General features: G+C 44.6%; 5 protein-coding genes across 5 annotated transcripts; 2 read left to right on the top strand and 3 right to left on the bottom strand.

The window, feature by feature from the left end:
- Window positions 1-1,538: 1,538 nt before the first annotated feature.
- Window positions 1,539-2,846, bottom strand: EDB91DRAFT_1249965 (uncharacterized protein; the record flags this gene model as incomplete). Its single annotated transcript, XM_041323166.1, has 2 exons — window positions 1,539-1,934; window positions 2,199-2,846. 2 exons carry the CDS (start codon window positions 2,844-2,846, stop codon window positions 1,539-1,541), a joined length of 1,044 nt encoding a protein of 347 aa, XP_041175707.1.
- A 3,246-nt stretch (window positions 2,847-6,092) lies between these two features.
- Window positions 6,093-6,946, bottom strand: EDB91DRAFT_1055500 (uncharacterized protein; the record flags this gene model as incomplete). The annotated part of the gene is made up of 4 exons (XM_041313923.1): window positions 6,093-6,245; window positions 6,295-6,384; window positions 6,450-6,820; window positions 6,874-6,946. 4 exons carry the CDS (start codon window positions 6,944-6,946, stop codon window positions 6,093-6,095), a joined length of 687 nt encoding a protein of 228 aa, XP_041175708.1.
- A 467-nt stretch (window positions 6,947-7,413) lies between these two features.
- Window positions 7,414-9,553, bottom strand: EDB91DRAFT_1142013 (uncharacterized protein; the record flags this gene model as incomplete). The annotated part of the gene is made up of 7 exons (XM_041319035.1): window positions 9,341-9,553; window positions 8,954-9,281; window positions 8,641-8,760; window positions 8,454-8,514; window positions 8,137-8,408; window positions 7,718-8,086; window positions 7,414-7,561 (listed from the first exon to the last, which is right to left on the bottom strand). Coding segments are annotated over exons 1-7 (1,414 nt in total), but the record flags the coding sequence as incomplete, so codon positions are not given.
- A 722-nt stretch (window positions 9,554-10,275) lies between these two features.
- EDB91DRAFT_1238031 (uncharacterized protein) lies at window positions 10,276-13,455 on the top strand (the record flags this gene model as incomplete). Its single annotated transcript, XM_041321658.1, has 14 exons — window positions 10,276-10,453; window positions 10,495-10,496; window positions 10,668-10,856; window positions 10,914-11,132; window positions 11,192-11,371; window positions 11,426-11,622; window positions 11,677-11,841; window positions 11,875-11,884; window positions 11,963-12,102; window positions 12,156-12,252; window positions 12,314-12,493; window positions 12,579-12,740; window positions 12,793-13,146; window positions 13,222-13,455. The coding sequence occupies 14 exons, from the start codon at window positions 10,276-10,278 to the stop codon at window positions 13,453-13,455; spliced, it is 2,307 nt and encodes a 768-aa protein (XP_041175710.1).
- Window positions 13,456-16,904: 3,449 nt separating this feature from the next.
- EDB91DRAFT_1017634 (uncharacterized protein) lies at window positions 16,905-17,620 on the top strand (the record flags this gene model as incomplete). The annotated part of the gene is made up of 3 exons (XM_041312512.1): window positions 16,905-17,138; window positions 17,200-17,328; window positions 17,381-17,620. Coding segments are annotated over 3 exons (603 nt in total), but the record flags the coding sequence as incomplete, so codon positions are not given.
- Between the last annotated feature and the right edge of the window lie 3,011 nt (window positions 17,621-20,631).

Consider the following 20,631-nt stretch of genomic DNA (forward strand, 5'->3'; position numbering starts at 1 on the left):
CACCCACTCTTTCCTCCAACACCTCTGGTGAATTTTCTGATGAATCTAATGATTCTGATAGATCACTGCATATTATGATCAGCTTAAGCATCAAATTGCAGCCCTCTGTGATGAGGTTGCAAGGGCTCGTGTACTTCACAAGCCTGATGAGCCTCCCCCACAAGCTCCCCAGCTGCACATGCTTGTTCATCATGCAAAACACTGCCCTTATTTATTTTGGTAGAAGCTACGTGTTGACCCTATCATTTTTAATGACATTCTCAATCAAATCTCTGATCATTATATCTTTCTCAACCGATCCAATAATCCCCAGCTTCCCATTTTCATTCAGCTTGCTATCTTCCTCAATTGTGCTGACCACTATGGCAATGCAATTCCTCTGGAGGATGTTGCTCAATGGGCAGGTATAAGTGTTGGGTCAGTTGTGAATTGCACTAATTGTGTGATGATTGCACTGCTTGACCAGCATGACAAATTTGTCGGTTTCCCACATCCTGATTCGGAGGATGCTGAGCTTGCTCAGCAATATGCAGAGTCCAAGACTTGTCCTGAGTGGTGCAATGGCATTCTAGCTGTTGATGGCACAACAGTTGATCTCTACACCAAACCTGCTCATTTTGGTGAGACATTCTATGATAGGAAATCTAACTATTCTCTTGGCTGTCAGGTATTTTTCCCCCTCCCTTCATGGTCAACAATTAAATAAATTTTTAGGCAGTTGTTATGCCTCACAACCTTATCAACAATGTGATTATGCTCTTGGTCATCCTGGAAGTGTCCATGATGCCTATGCTTTCCAATCAACTCATTTCTATCGACAGCATGAAGCCCTTCTGCTAGATGACCATTGGGTTTGGGCTGACAGTGCATACCCACTTGAGAAGTGGTGCATAGTCCCTTTCAAGAAGCCTTACAATGGAAGGTTGACCAAGGACCAGAAGACATTTAATTATCATCTTTCCACGGTGTGCTCATATTTTTGTGATTTTTTCTAATGATTTGGTTACTGATTTTTATTTTTATTTAGGTTTGTGTATGTGTTGAGCATGCATTTGCTGCTCTTAAGGGGCGGTGTCAGTCCTTCTGAGAGCTTCAGATTGCTGTCCATTGGATTATGTGTTGCATCATCTTGCACAACATGATCATCTGATTTGAAGCTCACCATCACCAGCAGGATCCAAAATTCCACCATTCTCAGAGGTGGGCTGAACAGGAGGCCAGAGAACTTGCAGCTCGAGAGATTGAAGATCCTGATGGAGATGAAGTTGTGGGTGATAGGTCATATGAGGGTACTCCAGGGCAAGCTTCTTGTTTGAGGATGATGGATCAACTGTTTGACAGTCCTTACTCAAGAGCTGAACATAGGGAAGGATAACTTGAAAGGATCAGAGTCACATTGGCAACCAGAAAGCACATGTACTACTACAAGAGATTCAAGTAAAAAAAATTGTATCAAAATCAAGCTGCAAAGTAATTACGAGATGCTAAAATTGACATGACAACAAGGACAAAAAAAACATGACAATGACAACACATAATCAGCCAGATGGTGACGAGGATGAGGGACTAGCACCCATGGCATGCATCATGGTCTTATATTGGATCTTAAGGCACCAGGTCTCAGCCTCCCTTTCCTGCAAGGCAGCTGCAGCCTGAAGGTGCAGGATCTCTTTGTCCTTGGCCTCCTGCTTGCATTGATGTGTGGTGGCTGACATGAGGACTTTGTGTGAAAGTGATTCGCAGTGCCACTGAATATCCTTCTTCTGGGCTTGGTAATTCATCTTCATGGTGTAGTGCTCATTCCTCGATCTCTGGTGCTCGGACATGGTCCAAATATTGTTGTTGAGTATGCTGAGGTTGTCCTCCATGTCTGCCACCAAGGACCTCTTCTTCTTTGAGCTGCCTGAGCTCTGCAGCTTTGCAGACAGTGATGTCTACAATGCTGTCGGCGAAACACAATAGTCAGTCGATGCATAGGATGAGGATGCTGTGAATGAGGGAGTGGAGTGGCTGCGCATTATCCCCAATGACAAGGTGAATGAGGAAGGTCTACATAGCACCTGACCACCAGGGGAGGCAGAACCAAACACCTCGTGACTGTGGTATGTGGGTGTCTGGGGCTTCTGCGGCATAATGAAAGTATTTTTTTTGATGGGAGGGGGAGAAGGAGAGGCTGTGTACTACTGTTTATGACCCACCACTTTGGGGGGACTGTCAAGGCTGATCACACAAAGCCGGAAGGAGTCAAACTCCATCCCATCATTGTTGTCGTACATATTGACATCCCCCCCAAGCAACATATCCAGCGCATTGCTGAGGGGGGCAGAGAAAGGGCTGTTGTCGTCATAGAGGTCATCATCCGGATCATCGATTGGATTGCCCCCAGCGCCAGTGAAATGAGGAGGGGGGTGCTGTGAAGGGGGAGGATACAGAGTACTTGGGGGGGTGTGCTGAGCACTCACGGGACCGGGCTGACCAGGCTGAGCACTTGCAGGACCAAGCTGAGCGCTTGCTGGACCGGGCTGAGTACTCGCAGGACCAAGCTGAGTGCTTGCAGGACCTGGCTGAGCACTCGCAGGACCAAGCTGAGCACTTGCGGGACTGGGCTGACCAGGCTGAGCACTTGCAGGACCAAGCTGAGCGCTCATGGGACCAGGCTGAGTGCTCGCAGGACCAGACCGAGCGCTTATAGGAACATGCTGAGTGCCAGCGTCATGTGGGCTTGGGAGAAGGAGCTGAGGGTCTGGGGGAGGGAGCTGAGGGTCTTGGGGAGGGAGCTGAGGGTTTTGGGGAGGGAGCTGAATGTTTGGTTGAGGGAGCTGAGGCCCAGGAGCATTTGGGTTCATAGAGGGACCAGCCTCCCCATGTGGATGGAGGAGCACAAAGAAATCCGCAGTGTGGTCAACTCCCGGCTTGGAGGTGAAAATTTTCGCACCACACGTTGGGTTGGAGAAGAGGAAATGGTGGAGCTGGTCATACCACAGGAATTCAAGTAATGCTTGTTCTTAAAATAAAATAAAATAAAAACAACAGTAAAAAAACACTCACTGTGTAGATTAGCTGCTGCGTGTTTGTCAAGTGAGGTGACACCGGCGCCGGTCTTGTTAAATTTGTCAAGTTGCTCCTTGAACAACTTTCTAAGACTTTTGATAATTAAATTAGTAGCTACATATCTGAGCGATAGAGATCACTTATGAAGCAACGTGGTTGCCCACCGCTACATCAAATTTCTTTGTGTCTTCAGCATATGCCGCCAAATATTCCGAGTCCTTCTCAAAGATCAGTTTCACCAAGACTCAATGGATCTCCCCTTTGTCCTTTCCAGAAGGACACTCCTCAGTGCTGTAAGTGGCGGATTTTTTCCCCTTGTAAAATAGTATGCGGGCGTCCGAAGGGTGAGTGGAAAGATGCCTCACAAGGGTGTCTGTGCAGTGGAGATCTGAAGGTCTGGTCCAATGGATGATTATCTTCAGTCCGGCAGCCTTAGAAGGCTGATTACAAGGGGGATTGGACCCATGTCCTCAAGATTTCCCTCTTCCATGGGATGTGGATGGATTGGGGGGCAAATCCATTGCCTTTGGGCGAGTTCGAGCATTTGCTTGAAGCCTTGCAGAATGGCAGACACATTGGTGAACAGCAGGCATTAGTATTTAAGCTCTGACACCAGATGCCGGCCGACCCCATCATTGTTGGCTGTGCTAGAACGCCTAGCCAGCTTTTTACCGAGCATTCTAGCGAGTCTATAAATCTACTTTGATTCCCACTAATATATCTACTAGCTCCCTTTCTGTTCACATTTGTTTGGCTCACATAACCACAAAACTTGGATATGAGCTTGTACAAGTCACCAGATGAGCGCAGGTGAGCACAAGTCAGGCCCAAAGCTTCAATAGCAGCGAATTTGTGCCCACCTTCAGTTCTGATCTTGCGAGGCAATCACAAAACTTGAGCAAGTTTTCTGATGGGGTCATCCTTGATAGCACATATAGTACCTGTATGCTTGCATATCACTATCACTCACCAAAATTGCCATAGTGATTCACAGTCTCGCAGCAACTGTAAGTAAATTTCTGACATGTGTTCACCACCCTGAAGCAGACATGGTTTTTTTTCATGCTGTCTCTTGTTTGCTCTTGAGCCAGTCAAAACCAGAACATCACTGCTGGTCCATGATAAGGTCATAATGGCTAGGGTGTGGATAAGTTTGGTTGAAAGTGTTTAGATGGCAAGGACGGCATCCATTGGTTGTTGTAGTAGACCACAAGTAAGTATTCTGTGCAATTCAAGACTTGAGTTGACCACATCACAATATTTAATTTAATTTTGTTCCTTTAATACTTACTGCAATTTTTATAAATAATGACAATCACCCAAAAAGAAATTTTATTTGTGGTTATGGTGTTGTACAGTGTCTGGGCATCGTTACAATAAGGCATTTGACTTTGACATCTGCCACATCATGGTCAACCGGCACATCAGCAATGATGCTAAATGCATCACTATGTGCCTAAAAGCTCATGGTCAAGACTTGGACCATGAAATCTGCAACCTAGTCAACTTCTCTTGATCAACATTGCATCGTACTCTACAACAGAAGCATGCTACTGGCTATGTTGTGAAGAAAGCTGCTATTGGGCATGGATGTCCACACAAACTCGTCTATGCAGATTGCTCATACTTACTACATTTGGCTCAGTCACAAGCCAACCCTTTTTTTGGCTGAGTACTGCCGCCGTCTCAAGTACTATCGTGATCTACCTGTTTCTCTTGCCACCATCCATCTTTCATTCAAACGCGCTGGAATCAATGTCAAGCGAGTACAAAAGCTTGCTCCTGAATGCAAGCCAATGGTTTGTGCTGCATTTGTCTGTTGAATTGGCCAATATCCACCCAACTACCTGATCTGCTTGGATGAAGTGTCGAAAGATGACAGGACATATGCACATCTTTGGGGTCGGGCACCTATCGGAGAATGTGTTGAGCAGCATGAACCATTTGTCCATAAAAAACGGTTGTCAATCATTGCTGCGAGGGTTCTTGAGGGATCATTCACGCACCAGACCTTCTATGAGTGCCTTTGTGATGATCTGGTATGTTTCTTGTCTATCACAATGTTTCCAAACTCAACTAGTCCCAGTTACCATTGACAAACCCATATCCTGCACACACAAAGTGTTATCATTCTTGATAATGCATGTATCCACCACTCTGAAGAGGTTGTTGATCTCATCCATGGTTATGGTAATTGATTGTCCCTTAGCCCTTGTCAATGTGCTGATATCCTGATGCATTGTTACAAGGTTGCCAAGTCGAATACCTATCACCATATTCCCCAGACTATAATCCTATTGAGCAAGCATTCAGCGTCATCAAATCACACCTTCGTCAGAGTGGATTCCATGCCTTTAGTGTGAAGAAACTTTACTATGAGCTGTACCATGCTTGTGACTATATCATGCCATCAATGACATGGGGCTTTTTCCGTAACTCGGGTTATATTTGACAACTTACAATACAGTTTTACGAGCATGAACTTTCAGTAGCATACAATAGCAGCACAATATCAGATTCAATGTCCTTCTTTCCAGCACTCCTCAGCATCACAAATAATTGCAAGTTCACCTAGAGAGAGCCTGCCCTCAGTATGAAGTTGTTCATCAGAAATGAGACAAAATAAGTGGGGTCTTTTGAAATGAATTGCTTCAAGCTTGTCACAAAGATCCATGGATAACCCAAACTGGTAGGCAAAAGTACGAAGATTGAGTTTAGGAGGGATAGCCTTTGGTCAGGAGCTCACGCTATGACTTGCAGCTGAAGGAGAGGATGGTCGAATAAGTTCTGCAAGCCCAGCAAAGTTGACAGTAATGTTGGACTGGTTGTTATGGTCACGGCCTGCAAGCTGTGCACGCCGCTGATGTGCAAGAGCTGTAATATCATCTTTGTCATCACTGTGGTTGCTCACATCAAATATTTTCGAGTTTGGAGGATGGTTGATATCAACACTGAGTATTTCAGCTTCCTGCAAAGGCAAACTATCAGTAAACACACAATATAAGATGTTGCCAGTATCCTGCCATTGCAGCTGCCCAAGTTCAAAGGTGCTTGTGGGTGAGATGGACATGTTTGGCAGATGGACCTGAGGGATAGCAAAGGTCATATGGGCAGGTGCGATCTTTGCAGTGATACTTGTTTTGCAGCTCAGTGATGTGCTGGTCTTGTGCTATTTCCTCCACTGATGGCAGATGCTACAAACGATTATGCACATCACAAGAGCAAATTCTGATGCATACATACCTGTTTTCTCTTCTTTCTGGGGTTCTCATTCTCTTCAGCATCATTCTCATCTTGCTCATCTTCACCGTTCGTGGCATCAGCATTTACAACCTGAATTGTAATGACAGTGTAAGCCAAATATACCCTAATGAGGAGATGGGTACCTTCTGTTCGACTAGCTTGAGTGTAACTTCTTGTTTTCTTGCATCTTGAGCTTGAGTACAGAGTTCCATATAGTCATCTTCATTGTCAAGGGAGACATCTTTGTTCTGAGAGCGGTAGACAGTGTACATGAAAGAGAGTGAGTCTGATCCAGCAAGCTCAAAGCCATTGTAGAGCCAAGAAGTGCTGAATAAGTCATGTTGTTTGATATTGTCAAGAACCTTGACAATCATGTCCTTCACAGCCATGTCTTCATGCACATAGACTATCTTTGTGATGGTTGTCAGCTTGGCATTCTTTTGGCACTTGGGGTCGGCTGGCTGAAGAGGCACAAAGATTATGCTGAATTTCATTCCCTTCTCATCATTGTACTGGCTCGGGCCCCCTGTGCATGGTGAGCATGATAGTACATGGTTTATGTTCTAGACATCAGCATACATCCATCATTCACTTGTTTGTCACAGTTGTCATCGTGCTCTGGGCTGTCCTCGCGGTTGTTGGTATATGGCATCATAGTCAAGGTATGGAGTACTATTTGACTTATTAGACACTGAAACACGCCGAGAGACGCGTCAAAACCTTTTCTTGTCTTTTTTGGCAAGTGTCATTATTTATAAAAATTGCTATAAGCATCATGCAGTTGATACTTATACTACATCAAGTGGAGTGTCGTTTCACATCGTGAAAAACACAAAAGTCGTTCAGCAAAAATGTTCTAATAAATCAAATAGACACAGGCACATTGTATTGCCAAAGTACTGTGAGATCTTCAAAAATATGTGGGAACTGCATAGACATAGCAAACGGCGTCAGTAATCATAATTCAGAATAGTGGATGTATGTCGTAAATCCATTATCAATTTCATCACACCATGTCATCCACCATTTTCGCGCTTGCTTTCTTGGCTCCGGCCGATGTCTTGAACAAAATCCTTTTGAGACAAAAAACCGGCCACGCTACACGCTGCAAGAACGTAGCATTTTTCTTGTGGAATGAGCTATGCGTCTGAAGCGTGATGATGATATAAACAGTGAGGAGCGTGAGCGAAATAGTGGTCTCGACGTATTGAGGGATTGTCGCTAAAGTTCCTGGATTGATCTCTGCGACGTTCATCCCAAAGACGGACTGAGAACACAGGTGGTCAGATAGGGTGTGCACAAAAGACCTAAACGCTTACGGCTAAGAAGCTTGCAGGTAGGAAGATCATCATGAGGTACGCGATCTCAGAAAAGCAGTTTGTTAGTACCTGGTAAGCCATTTCGATTTGATGAAGAAGGATACCTGTTTCATGGCTGCGGAGTCCCTGACTGTCTCCTCAGTCAGCGTCCGTGTCTGTCTACTGTCCTCAAGATTGACACTAGCATAAGCAAGATCCGTCGCATTCTTCAGTCGGCTGCTCAGCATCATGCGTCGCTTCTCAAGACGGTCTATTTCGCCGACGAGGTTCTGGCACTCCTTCTTCATAAGTTCATTCGACTCTATGCGCTGTTCATCAGAAAAGACACTGGACTCCATGGCCGGATTCTGGGTCTTCTCGATAAATGTTACTGATACCTCAAAGCTATGAAGGAGCACTTGATAGTGCAGAAGGTGCACTTGGAGGACATGAAGCTCGCGAGTGAGCGCATAATCTTTTAGCACTTGTGATTCCTAAATGTGCTTCAGTAACATCACTTCGACTCTGCACCAGGCCTGCTTACCAGATCGCTGACATGGTTGTCTAGCAACTCAAAGGACTCATCCCATGCATATAGCCCATACCACAAAATCGCGAGGAACACGAAGGTCGGGTCTTTGGACTTGCTGAATATTTTCTGCCAGTATACACTGCCCCCCACCAGCTGCATGAGCGAGTGGAGGTGCTTCGCGGATGTTTGGCGCCATGCAGAATCGGGATGGTAAGAAATAATGGTGCTCGTGTTTAAACCACGGACCATGTGGATTGTGAGGAGGTCGATCACGAGCATCTGATCTGAGGAATGTTAGAGCGTGAATGTAAGAACATCGATGTACATACCGCCCATAGGATAATGAGCCTGGGTGTTGATCCTGGTACCTGTCTGAGGTGAACAGGGCGACTATGACAGGTGATGGGCCACTTACCCGCGGATTGTGGTGGTATATGATTGCATGGTGCATGATCGTATGGTGGTCGAGATCCCAGCATCACTCGTACAAATGGCAGGGTAATAGTGATGTCTGACACACGTATCAGCTATGCAACTCAAAATGGAAGGTTCGGACTTACGGTCTCCTTCTCCATGGATAGGCGCTTCCTGATAATATGAGGGTATCCAATTAATGGAAGACGTGAAAAAGAATGGCTCGACGTTGTATCTACGTATGACACCTCAGAGTGAATAGATGAGTAAAAGACGCCACACACTTTGTCCCAAGCATGCGTAAGACAGGTGACGTTAAGTCATCCACGAATCATGATTGCATCCGGATATTCGTGGGTCGCTGCAAATCCCATATGACGCCCCAACCAGCATACCAGCACAAAATGAGACTCACCTGCCCCTGTAATATATTCCAAAAGTCATCCTCGCGTTGACTGGTAACTACCGTAGTATGACCATTTTCTCCCATATCTGGGGCTATATCTGGGGATATGAAACTCCCGTCGTGAAGTACATCTATCCAGTAAATGGCGCTAGACTGATTCTTCGAACACTTTTCGAGCATCTGACTGCGGTGCACTTGATCTGAAGTCCAGTTCCCAAACTGGTTCTGAGGGTACCCCACCCAGGATTGATCAATAATGACCGTTGGAGAGGTCTTGAAATTGATGGCATTAACGTCCATCCATGGCCATGGTCCCGACGGTGCAGCATGTTGATATCTAGTAAGAGCATCAGTCAGTGAATACAAGGTAGGAAAGAGAACATGAACAGAACTTACGGGGGTGCAGGCACTGCAGGTGGCAAAGCTGTATCCTTGAGGTCTTCAAGAGGAACGTCCTTCGAGTCATCTTGATGGACTCTGTTGAAGGCGGCTGTCAGTTTCTTGACTGACATGATGGTTAGCGTTTGGAATCAGTTCATGCTGCAGGCGTGAGGAAGGGTGTTGATGAATTTATATTTTATGGAGATGGGCAGCTCAGCGCTCCGTGCTGTATGCCTAGTGCCCAATCGCAAGAACCCCGCTACTTACAGACCCGATACTATGGCCATGTTCAACTTGCTTGATTTAGTAATTTCAGTTACTACCTATATTGCCTTTTTGGACCAGGTTGAACGACGACTTCACTGATACCGGCTCACACAAAAACTTGAAGAAACTCAAGATTCGAATTCAGAACCTCCTGTATTATTATTATTTCCCTGACTCGTTCGAATGCACCTCATCCTTTGCCTGACCCGTCTTGTCTTCACAGTACAATTCTTAAATGTTGTTGTCAATGTTGACTTTGTCGGAAATTTCCCACCTCCATTGTAATGGCAGGTCATTGAGATATATATAACATTAAAATTGTAATGGTACCTCATTCCACGTGATATTATTACAAGATATTGTAATGCTTTGCACAAGTTCTGTCAATACACAAGCGACAACAAACATTGGTGATAGAGTCTATTATAATGTAATTGAATCAGATAAGACCGATATAGATTTCAGATTCTGCTGTTATTGTTTTTGATGCATGATTCATCAAACCATCGGGACCAACATGGCAGAGGTGACCTGTGACCTCTGTAGTAAATCATTCAAGCCGCGTGGTTTCAGGACGCATCGCACCGCCTGTGCAAAACATGCGAGGGATTTTGAGGAGGACCAGCATCACATTGTGAACACTTATTACCAACCTTCAGGTGCAATTCTGATTTTTTCTCGAGATGCCAAACATTACTGTCACAGTACACTCAACCGCAGTTAATGTCCCATTCGATGCACATCGTGCAGCTGAGCAAGCCGACAATCTGAATCAACAGGTGGAGAGTTTGAATGCATGCATCGCCAATGAGCCTGTTGTGGATGATTCAGATAACCAGTGGATGGGTGTTGAGGATGAAGGTGAGTGAATAAATCTTTGCCTTTGACATTATAACTAGCAGCTGTTTTATAGATATTCATCGTGTGCCTTCACCATATGAACCGTCTGTAGATGGTTCAGAGCATCAAGCAACTTGGCATAATGTTGATGATATTCGGACTGAATATCACCCCAACTCTGGAATCCCAGCGCAAACACAGACATTCTCGACGTTTCAGTGCGACAATTTGGAAGACCCACCAATTCCCTGATACGCAACCTTGGGTGCCATTTCAATCTCGCCTAGACTTCAAGGTAGCTGAACTTGCTCATGAAGCTGCCCTTAGCCAGCCTCAAATTGACCGGCTGATCAACCTTTTGCATCGCTCGAAGCAGGATTCAGAGTCTTTCACCCTCCGCAACTACAAAGATGTTCGGAACACAGTGGAGTGCTATCTCCCATCATCTAACTCCAGTAAGGTCCTCTTGGTGTTTTGATAGTTTACAAAGCAAACAATCCAAGTGCCTTACAATGGGGTTGATCAAGAATTCACCCTTTGCTACCGGGACTTATGGGACTGGGCATGCGACCTCCTTCGAGACCCTTATATTGGCCCCCAATTTACCTTTGACGCTCAACGCCTGTCAAAGTTTGATGGGAATACATTTGTGAGATTTATCGATGAGCCTTGGACTGCAGATAGGTTTTGGGAGGCTCAGGTGAGTGTTGAGTAGCACAACATTAGTTTCAGCAACTCACTCAAGTTTAATACATCCAGTCATCTATGCACGGCCATGCAAAGCCACTTGCATTTATCCTCTATGCAGATAAGGCAAAGTTGTCTTCCTTTGGTCGCAAAAAAGGCTACCCTGTGATTGCCTGTATTGCAAACCTCCCAGCATCCATCCAAAATGGCGAAGGGGTTGGTGGCGGTCGAGTTGTCGCATGGCTCCCCATTGTATCGTGACTCCATCCTGCTTGACTATTGTTTAACTAACACTGATTTTTCAAGGTCAAAGATGATCCCTCGAAGTCGGGAAACCCAAAATTTGCGGATTTCAAAGTGGCGGTTTGGCAGGAGTCCTTCAAGCTCATACTCAAGTGTCTTAGATCGAAGAGGAAGCATGGTGGATGGGTTGAGTGTTGGGATAAACTTCAACGCCTTTTCTTTCCTTTTGTCCCGATCTTGTCTGCAGACTACAAGGAGCAGTGCGTATAGTCCAGAGCATTATCTATCGTGCTTCTAAGGTGTATTATGTGCAGATGTGTTATGTCCCTGATCCATGGAGTCATGGGAAAATTTCTGTGTCCCATTTGCTTGGTTCCCCATGACGAGTTACATAGTCTGTTGGACACCTGGCCACTTTGCACATGTCGCAATTCTGTTCGCCTGCTCAGGAAGGCAAGAAGGAAGACCACTAAGGCAAAGTGAGAGAAGAAGTTGAAGTCTCAGTCGCTGAGAGATGTTGAAGTAAGTATTTGAATCTTATTATATTGCTGGAATCAAGTTCACAGTGTAACTCAACAGAACTCTCTCAATCTATCAAAGCTTCTGGACGTCTTTCATGCCCTTTGTTTTGACCGCCTACATACCCACCATGAAGGACTGTGGGGGAAACACTTGTGGATCGAGCTGCAAAAATGGATTAATGAAGCCGGTAGACAAGCTGCGACTATGATAGATGAAGGGTCTGTTTTTCGTTTCATCACAGACATCTGAATCCATTACAAGTGTTTCTCAGGTTTGCAGCAGCGCCAAGGTGGTGGAATCTCAACCACTTCAAGGAAGTCATGGGAATTAGCTTCGCTGACGGGACAAAGTACGAAGACATATTAAAGGTGATTGACTCGGACACTCTCAAAATTTCAATTATAATTGATGTTCACCCTTTACATGCAGTTGATCGTGTTTGTTGCTCATGACATACTCGATCCTGAAGTACACAAGCAAGGATATCTCCTCCTTCAATGTATTCGAGCCCATTTAGATGTAGACATGTTCGCAGCTCTTGAAGTGCACACCATGGAGACCCTTGCTGCTGGTCGAGCCGCTCTTGGTGAGTTTTCTAGACTCATGGATGTAAGTTGTGCTTTACGCTAGCGCTGTCGAGTAGCTGACAGATCATCCATAGAAATATATGTCTAAATCTGGATCTGAACTGAAGAATTGGAATTTTCCAAAGGATCACTTAGCTGTTCACCTTTTTGACGATATCAAGGCCAAAGGAGTTACTCGGAATTTCAACACCAAACCAAATGAGAAAGCACATAGACCCCTGAAAAAATATTACCAGCTCCGAACAAATTTCAAACAAGTTGCAGACCAGGTCGGGCGTCTGCTACTGCTTCTGAACTTACATTGATTACTGAGAATACTAGATCTTACGTGCAGACCATTGGAGCCTTGTATCGGCATGGATTTGCTATCGCCTCAATGATCTCAATGACTATAACGCAAGAAAGGAAGTGAGTGCTCTTGGTGGTTCAGATTTGGATTTGGACACAGATGACACAGCCCTGGACGAGAGAGTTACACCTAGATTGGAGTCCACTGGCAGCTTTCATATCAAGCTTGGTTCATGTCAGCATATATCCTCGATAAATGCCATTCAGCAAGCACACCTCGAAGACCCAGCATTTCATCAGTTTCATACCAAAATTAACCGCTTTCTTAACACGATACCCATCATTACACGGAATGGACATGTTGCACTTGAATTGGGTGCTGATACAGTGAGATTTTTGTTCTTCTTGATGAGTCAGCCACAACTTTAATACTTTGATTTGCACTGTACCGACAGGTGACAGAATTCCAGTTACTTGCAAGCAAACTTCGAGTCGACGGTTGATTTTTGGACATCAAAAGACTACCTCCACTGCTCCCCGATGTTCCACAATGTGCCGAGATATGACTCCGTCATTATCAGGACCCAAGATGGGATCATCTTTGGTCACTTGATCTTCATATTCATGTGCTTGGTTGGAGATGCAAGTTACCCCATGGCTCTCATTCATCCTTGTGAAGCCCCTATTCCAAATTGACCTTTGAAGGACAGGCACCTAGGGTTATGGCGAGTTAGAGCTCAACCTCCTTCGCTGAATCGATTATCAGGGGGGCACTGTTGCTTGAGGATTGCTCTCAGCCTGGTGACTTCTTTGTTGTCGATTCCGTCGACACTGATATGTTCCTTCGCATGAAACTTCACAAAGACTCTCATATATACTGATTGCGCCAGTGTAGTGTTTAATAGTCCGGTCTTGTGCATCTGCCTCTAGATCTCCCACAGCCAGTGTATTATGTACTACATACATTTGATGTTGGCATATGAGCTACCGACAAAATTTTCAAATCCATACTACAGCTGGTCTTTCCCGCAAAAACAACCTTGCTGCTCATGTACGAAGATCACCACCTTGCAAGCTATTGGTTTTATCTGCGAAACCATAGTATGTTTACCTTCTGTACTCGATCGACCATTGCTCATCTAACACTGAAACCCAGAAGCCTTGACCTTGAGTCTGCATTCAACTTGTAATGACGTCGTACTAGTCAGAGTCTAGCGGTATGTGAGAATTATTATTACATTTGTCATAATCGCTTCAAAATTGATTTAAATAACATGTTCTGAATCAGATTCAGCTTTCTCAAGACATCTTAATTGCCCTAAACCACCATGGTCCTCAGAACAAGAGACACTGTTGTTGCAACATGGGGTTTCTGAATCATCCCAACCTCACGTCAATGGTGAATTTCAATTGATTCACTGTCAATTTTATTACTATTAACCACCAAACAGTTCAGGCAGCTGTATTAGCTGCTGCTGTCATTCAACAAGTCCCTAATGATGTTAGTTCTGGCTCGACTCTGAATTCTGCATGCAATTCCATCAATTCAATCGGCACTTCTGAATCCCCCATACGCTCTCTGACAGTACCACATTTCTACTATCAACAATGCCTGTCATCAAGTTACCAGGACTGGCCATATTCTGGGAACATTCGTGTTGAAGTAGACACTTCGTCCGAATCAGATTCCGAAAAGCTTGTCAGACCTAACATTAGTCGACAGACTGCAAGTGTGCAGCAGGTATTGTAGTCATACTTGATGTTGATCAGTCCTGAGAGCTTATTTTTTGTCATTGATAACAGCGCGCCCCTGCCCGCATTGACAATAGGCTTCAGCATGGCCACATTGTCAGTAGCATGACAAACCAACAGCAACAGCGTGCGGACCCTTTACCTTGCCGTATCAATGCTGATCATAGGCTTCAACATGCCCAAACAAACCAACCATGTATCGACCCTGGACCCTCTGATGTCACTAATAATGTGACAAATCAACACCGTCAACATGTCCCAACCGTCAATCAGCATCGTGAACGTGCCCCAGTTGTCGATCTCGCAAACCAACCACACCAAAATGCAAGGCTGCCCACACTACAATGACAACCGTCCTCAGAAACAATTGCCTCGGTTACTACTACAGGCTCTGGTGTTGTTGAGAAGTTCTACTCAGTCCGATGCGGCTGGCGCACTGGTGTATTTACCTCAAGGTATTTAAAATTATCTCCTTCAAATGGTTTCCTGATGTATTGTTAATTTTGACAAATTATAGATTAGCGGCTGTTATGTTTGCGCGTGGTGCCGCAGGGGGAAACTACAAGTCATTTCGAAGCAAGCGAGCAGCTGTGGATGATTATCATCTCAACAAGGGGCAAGCATAATACTATGTTGGTGAATGTCCTGTCAGAATCAATGTTTCTGCCAGCGATTCAGATGTGTTGTTGATGTACTGGCAGCAGCGACAATTTAGTCTTTCACAATAGTCACTCTATTATCTCATATACCCACCAATTCATATGCATGATCTCACATTTATTGCTATTAGTTGTATGAAGTGACTGTTAGTCAGAATGTGAACTGGACCCTGGACCCAACTCTGTTGTTGGATTTGGAATCAATGGATCCTCCTGCTTCCTCATATGCAAGGTGTGCTGGAAATTCAGAAGCTCATGGGCAATCATCAGGTGAGCGCTCCATTCATAGTTATGACTGGGAAGCTTACCTGCTTCTTATTATTGTTAATATGCCTGGTCCAGGACCTGGTGTGCTGGAGAAGCTCACGAGCGCTCCATTCATGGTTATGGCCTATTAGGTATGTCAACGATCTATTACTTGAATGTTATTTGAAGCCTCAACCGAATCCTCATTCGTGCTTGGCATCATAGGGAACACCTTCTCCATGATGTGTCGTCAACCGACCTTGGAGCATAATACACACCTCAGTGGTGTGTTTTGATCGATTCTGAATCAGATTTGGAGTGCTCAAGGTTCCTCGCAATGGAAATTCTGATCCGATGATTTAATTTCTAGTTGCCATCATTAATATTACTCCTCTGAATCTGCCTAGACTTACACTGATTATTCCATGCTGACAGCCACAAATCGGATCGCAACAGTAAGTCAACGCAGACTCAGAAAGGTGACGGAATCTGGCAGTGTTGATGTAACACGTCTCATGTTATATTACATAGGGGAATTAAGTCCACGTCAAGTCAAGTGCCTCACTTTGTCTGATTCAGATCCTCATGCATTGTCCCCATCACATTCCCGTCATGACCCACGTAAACGAGTACTCAAGCGAGTAAGTCCTTGCTGTGCATCATCAGGACACATTTTTTGATCACTTGTTAGCCCACTTTGAATGACAATATATTAACCCCCAGCATTATTTCAATCCCCCATCGACCACTCATCTGCGTCTTCCCTCAGCTTGATCTGCATTGACATTACGGTCGAAATTCCATCAGTGTCCCGCTATTCAAGATGATTCAGAATGGACCATACAGTCATATTAGGTCCAATGATTCAGACTCTGAGGCTGCAGGCTTGCGATGTCATGCTCCTGAACCTTCTATCTCCAATCCTCATCCTGCGGCAGGTGCAACAAGTCAAATTCGCACATCTGCTCATGAAGAATCTCATATTAGTACAGTGAGTTAGATATATCAAAACAGTTGTCATACTCGAGTGACTCATTCAGATCTCTTTAAATAGACTTTGAAGGAGGCTCAGCTCCAGTTAGAAGCTGTCAAGCAGTGCAATCAACTTTTGGAAGAAAAGAATGCCATTTTGGAGGCCAACAAACCCTCTCGCAAAACCTCCAAGGCACCCTCCCAGCCTTGTAGCATTTGACGAGGAAGTGAAGATGTTTGCTAAGAAGTATGGCGTCATGTATGAGATGTACCCACCCAGCGCCGAGCTACTAAAGAAGACTCTGCCTTCGATTGGCTCGTCATTTGACCGGCCAGCTCGCTATGCAAACTTGGCTGCAGAAGCGGACACATTATTGTCTGAACTACGTAGTGTGCTCCTGGATCACCTGCACCATCTCATATCCTCAAATCATTTCCATAAGACTGTACGTGTGTACATTATTAATTGACTTCTATGTACTAATCCTTGTCCAGCTGCAACAAGCACTTGAAGCTGGTCGGTCTTCCAAACTCATCAAGTTGCGACAAGTTGGTGGTCGCATTTTTGGGTTAAGTTCTGATTACTTTGTCACATCCTCAAAACAAGACACCGTCGATGAGCTTTGTAGGCTGCTAGGTACTATACCCGGAAGCCATACCTACCCACCATTTCCTCCCATTCTCTTTCCAAACGCAGTTGTTGACGCTAGTAATTCAACTGTCTTTGGTAACTGGAAGCCCTTGGCTCAGGTACGTTGCCATTTCTTTGTTCATATACAGCTTACTGAAAATGACGATGTCCCCAAAACAGATCTTGAAAGCGGTTTTGATGGGCGAAGCATCCCTTACATCTGTCAAGAAGGGTGGGCCACCTAGAAACTACAAGATTTGGGGTGTATCTACCATAATGCCCGGAGCAATTGCATGGAGCACCACAATTGTAAGTGGTTCATTTTATTGCTCCCATCGTCGCTGAGCATTCTTCATTGCAGGCCATCTTTCTTCTATCACCAGATATGGTATTCTCTCAAGATGGCCACGGCAAAAGCTCGGGGATTCAATACAAAAATCTATTCTACAGCTTCAAGAAGATTTTGGTGTGTTGCTGGGATGCTCCGTATCTCACAAAGATCAGATGCCACATTGAGGGACATATCTTTGGAGCCGCGAAGCTACCAGTTGATGCACCTGATGGGAAAGACTTTACTGTGCAGATTGCACTTGCAATGGCTGTTACGCCAAGTGTAATGCAGGCAAACAATCAATCAAAATAAGACAGTCGGTCTTATAATACATTCTAGACAGAGGTCCAAGAACGTCCAAGTCAAATAAAGGCTAAGTACCGAAGAGGTAACTTAGAATCAAGTCAGAGTGTTCAGAGGAAAACCAGCGTAGGTTAAGCTGAAGAATCAGCGTCACCTAGCCAGGGTTTATATAGTATACTGGGTACAGGGTATGACGTAATAATAGGTATGTATCAGTAAGCACATGCGTAAGCAATGAGGCGTCTGAGTAATACTGAACTAAATATAGCATGATAAGAGACATGCTTAGTAGGCATGGATCAAGGGAAAAAGAAGCAAGATAAGCACAGCTGTAACAATGGCTGGCTTGCAATCCAATGATGCCGACGAGGATTTGGATTCTACCCCGGGTGACTCCGCTCAGGGTATTGAAATCACTCAGTCTGCGCTGAATTCTCCGCTATCGACTCCAAGGTTGTCCATAGTTCCTGAAATACCTTCCAGTGGCTCCAGTGCTCCTCTCGTAATGCCACTCACTCCTGCAGTTACTGCGGTCAATCAGAACTTGCTTGTTTTCAATGACACAGGTGACGTGGAGCTCAATGAAGGGGTGACTGGAACTATAGATGCAGAGGATCATGCAGAGCCTTTCAATGAGGGTCATACTCGAGGACGGAAGAAGAAGAAGTCTGCCCGTCAGAAAAATTAGCAGTAATATTACGACTCCAGTTCATTGCAGTCCTGATAATTAGTTGGTCGTCGTGTCTGTCAATGAATCATGTTATTAATAATCTAATAAGGCCATCTGAATCATGCAATGATAAGAGATTCAGAATTCTTCAGAATCTGTAGTGGAAATTGAGCAGGAAACTCGCTTAAAATCTAAACACTACAAATTGATTTTGACTGTAACTGTAACAACCTTCTATTCTTACCTTCTAAATTTTTCAATGGTGATTCTGAATTGACACATTCAGACACCTGGACCTGGACCTCCCATCTGAATCAACTCCTCGAGTCCCCCTGCAGACAACTCCAATGTCTGCAAAATGCTCTATTGTATATTACTCGGTGCACAAGACCTGGACCTTGCAGATGATTGAAGCTGCAGCTGTCAATGTGCGTTAATGTTTATTCATACCTATGGACAGCACATTGACATATTAACACAGCAGTATTAACAGCTGTTTCCGAGCTATGTGATCTAGCGCGCGTGTTCAAACGATACCAGTCTGAATCAGGGTCTGTATTAATTTTGTCTCACCTTTTGATAATTGTTCTTGGTTTGACGCTTTGATATTAGGGCGCATTGTTGCACGCTATCAACACTCTCTTGGGTAGAATGCACATCTGAATCTATGATGCAAATAATCTCCCACAACGACACCCACACTCAATGCAATGGTGCTCTTGATTGGAATTCGCACATCCTTTGTGACTGTTTGGCGCACCATCCATGTATGCAGTGCGCGAGCTCCATTCCTTGTGTTCAGTTCATACATAATCACTTATCAATATGTCCCACTCTGTTTCACTTCTTCGGGCGGTCTCGCAGCCACCTGCGACACATTCCGGTGGATGTATTTTATATACTGTAGTGTATTCACTAGAAATTTAAATAGTAAACAAATATTATATTCATTGCACCCCAATTGTTACAACATGGATTGTAATGTTTATTGCAAGGAACATGGTGACAGATGTTCGCCAAGTTGCTGAGAAGTTGAAATGCACGTCTAAATGGAGAATATAATGAGGATTATGGACACGCTTGCTTCATTAGAGCTTCTATTGCCAGCACCATTATGAAATTCATTGCAATTGCAGTTGCCACACAACTCCTTTATGACATTAGCACTGTCTGTGAACATGATTGCTGTCGCTTATCCAAGGCACAAGCTGATTGCTGAAGCTGAGTTAGTCATGTTGAACCTTGTTGGACCCTGTTGAACTGAACACTGACACATCAGGGTTATCAATATTTAAGAGCACTTTGAATGGAGTTTCCTGGTACCCTGTTATCACTCGGACCTTACTCGGTTCCCACAAACCCTGCACCAACAAAGTCCGAACATGGACCTACACCTCAGCATTACGGATATCACAAAAGACCTCGAAAACCACATTCTAATTCAGCTCTCCGACTCGAAATTGGTTCTCCAACCTGTATATATAAGGGCTACCTCCTGCACAGGATATGTGCCCTCAATGTTGACGACTTGCTAGATCCAATCCATTCCACTTGTGTCCCAATATTGCAGTTCAGTACTCTAGACGGTGCACTTCATGGATGATACTATACTTACTTAGATGATTTATCAAGATAATGTAATAATTGCAACTTGAACATATCTCAGTTGACTGCAATGCCAGCTGCTTGATTGAATGTGCCACAATGAACCATGAGCAGGCTGATCATGCACGCCTTATATCACTGCTGCCGACAACTTCGAACATGCCATCACTGAGTTATTCAACATTGATGTCCCTGGCTTCAACTGCATTGCTGCCAACACCACCCAACACAGAGGATTGCACCGCTTGCATCATCTCGGTGTATTCATCACCAGGCATTCCAAAACCCAAGCCTGTACCAGTACTGCTGCCGTCGCTGCCGTCAAAACATTCACATTCACATCGCCAGCTGTAACTCATTTGGTAGTAGTATCTCATTGGGTGGATCATTGATATTGTTGCATTTTTTTTATCAACACTTACACTCACTTCACCTGTCTCGATGACTCTAATATATCCAGTTTCATTGCTCTCCCCCAAAGCTGGCCTTCCCTCTGCATAATTCTACCTACATTATGCTGCCGACAACTCTGGACACGCCATCGCCAAGCTATTTGACATCTTCAACTGCATCGCCACTAATGCCACCCGGTATGGAGGATTGCACCACTCGCATCATCTCAGTGTCTTCATTGCCAGGCATTCCAAAACACGAGCCTGTACCAGTACCACTGCCATTGAAACACAAAGTGTTCACATTTGCG

Source organism: Suillus paluster (genome assembly GCF_016628075.1).
Source record: "Suillus paluster strain FC165 chromosome Unknown EDB91scaffold_38, whole genome shotgun sequence".
Classification (NCBI taxonomy): Eukaryota; Fungi; Basidiomycota; class Agaricomycetes; order Boletales; family Suillaceae; genus Suillus; species Suillus paluster.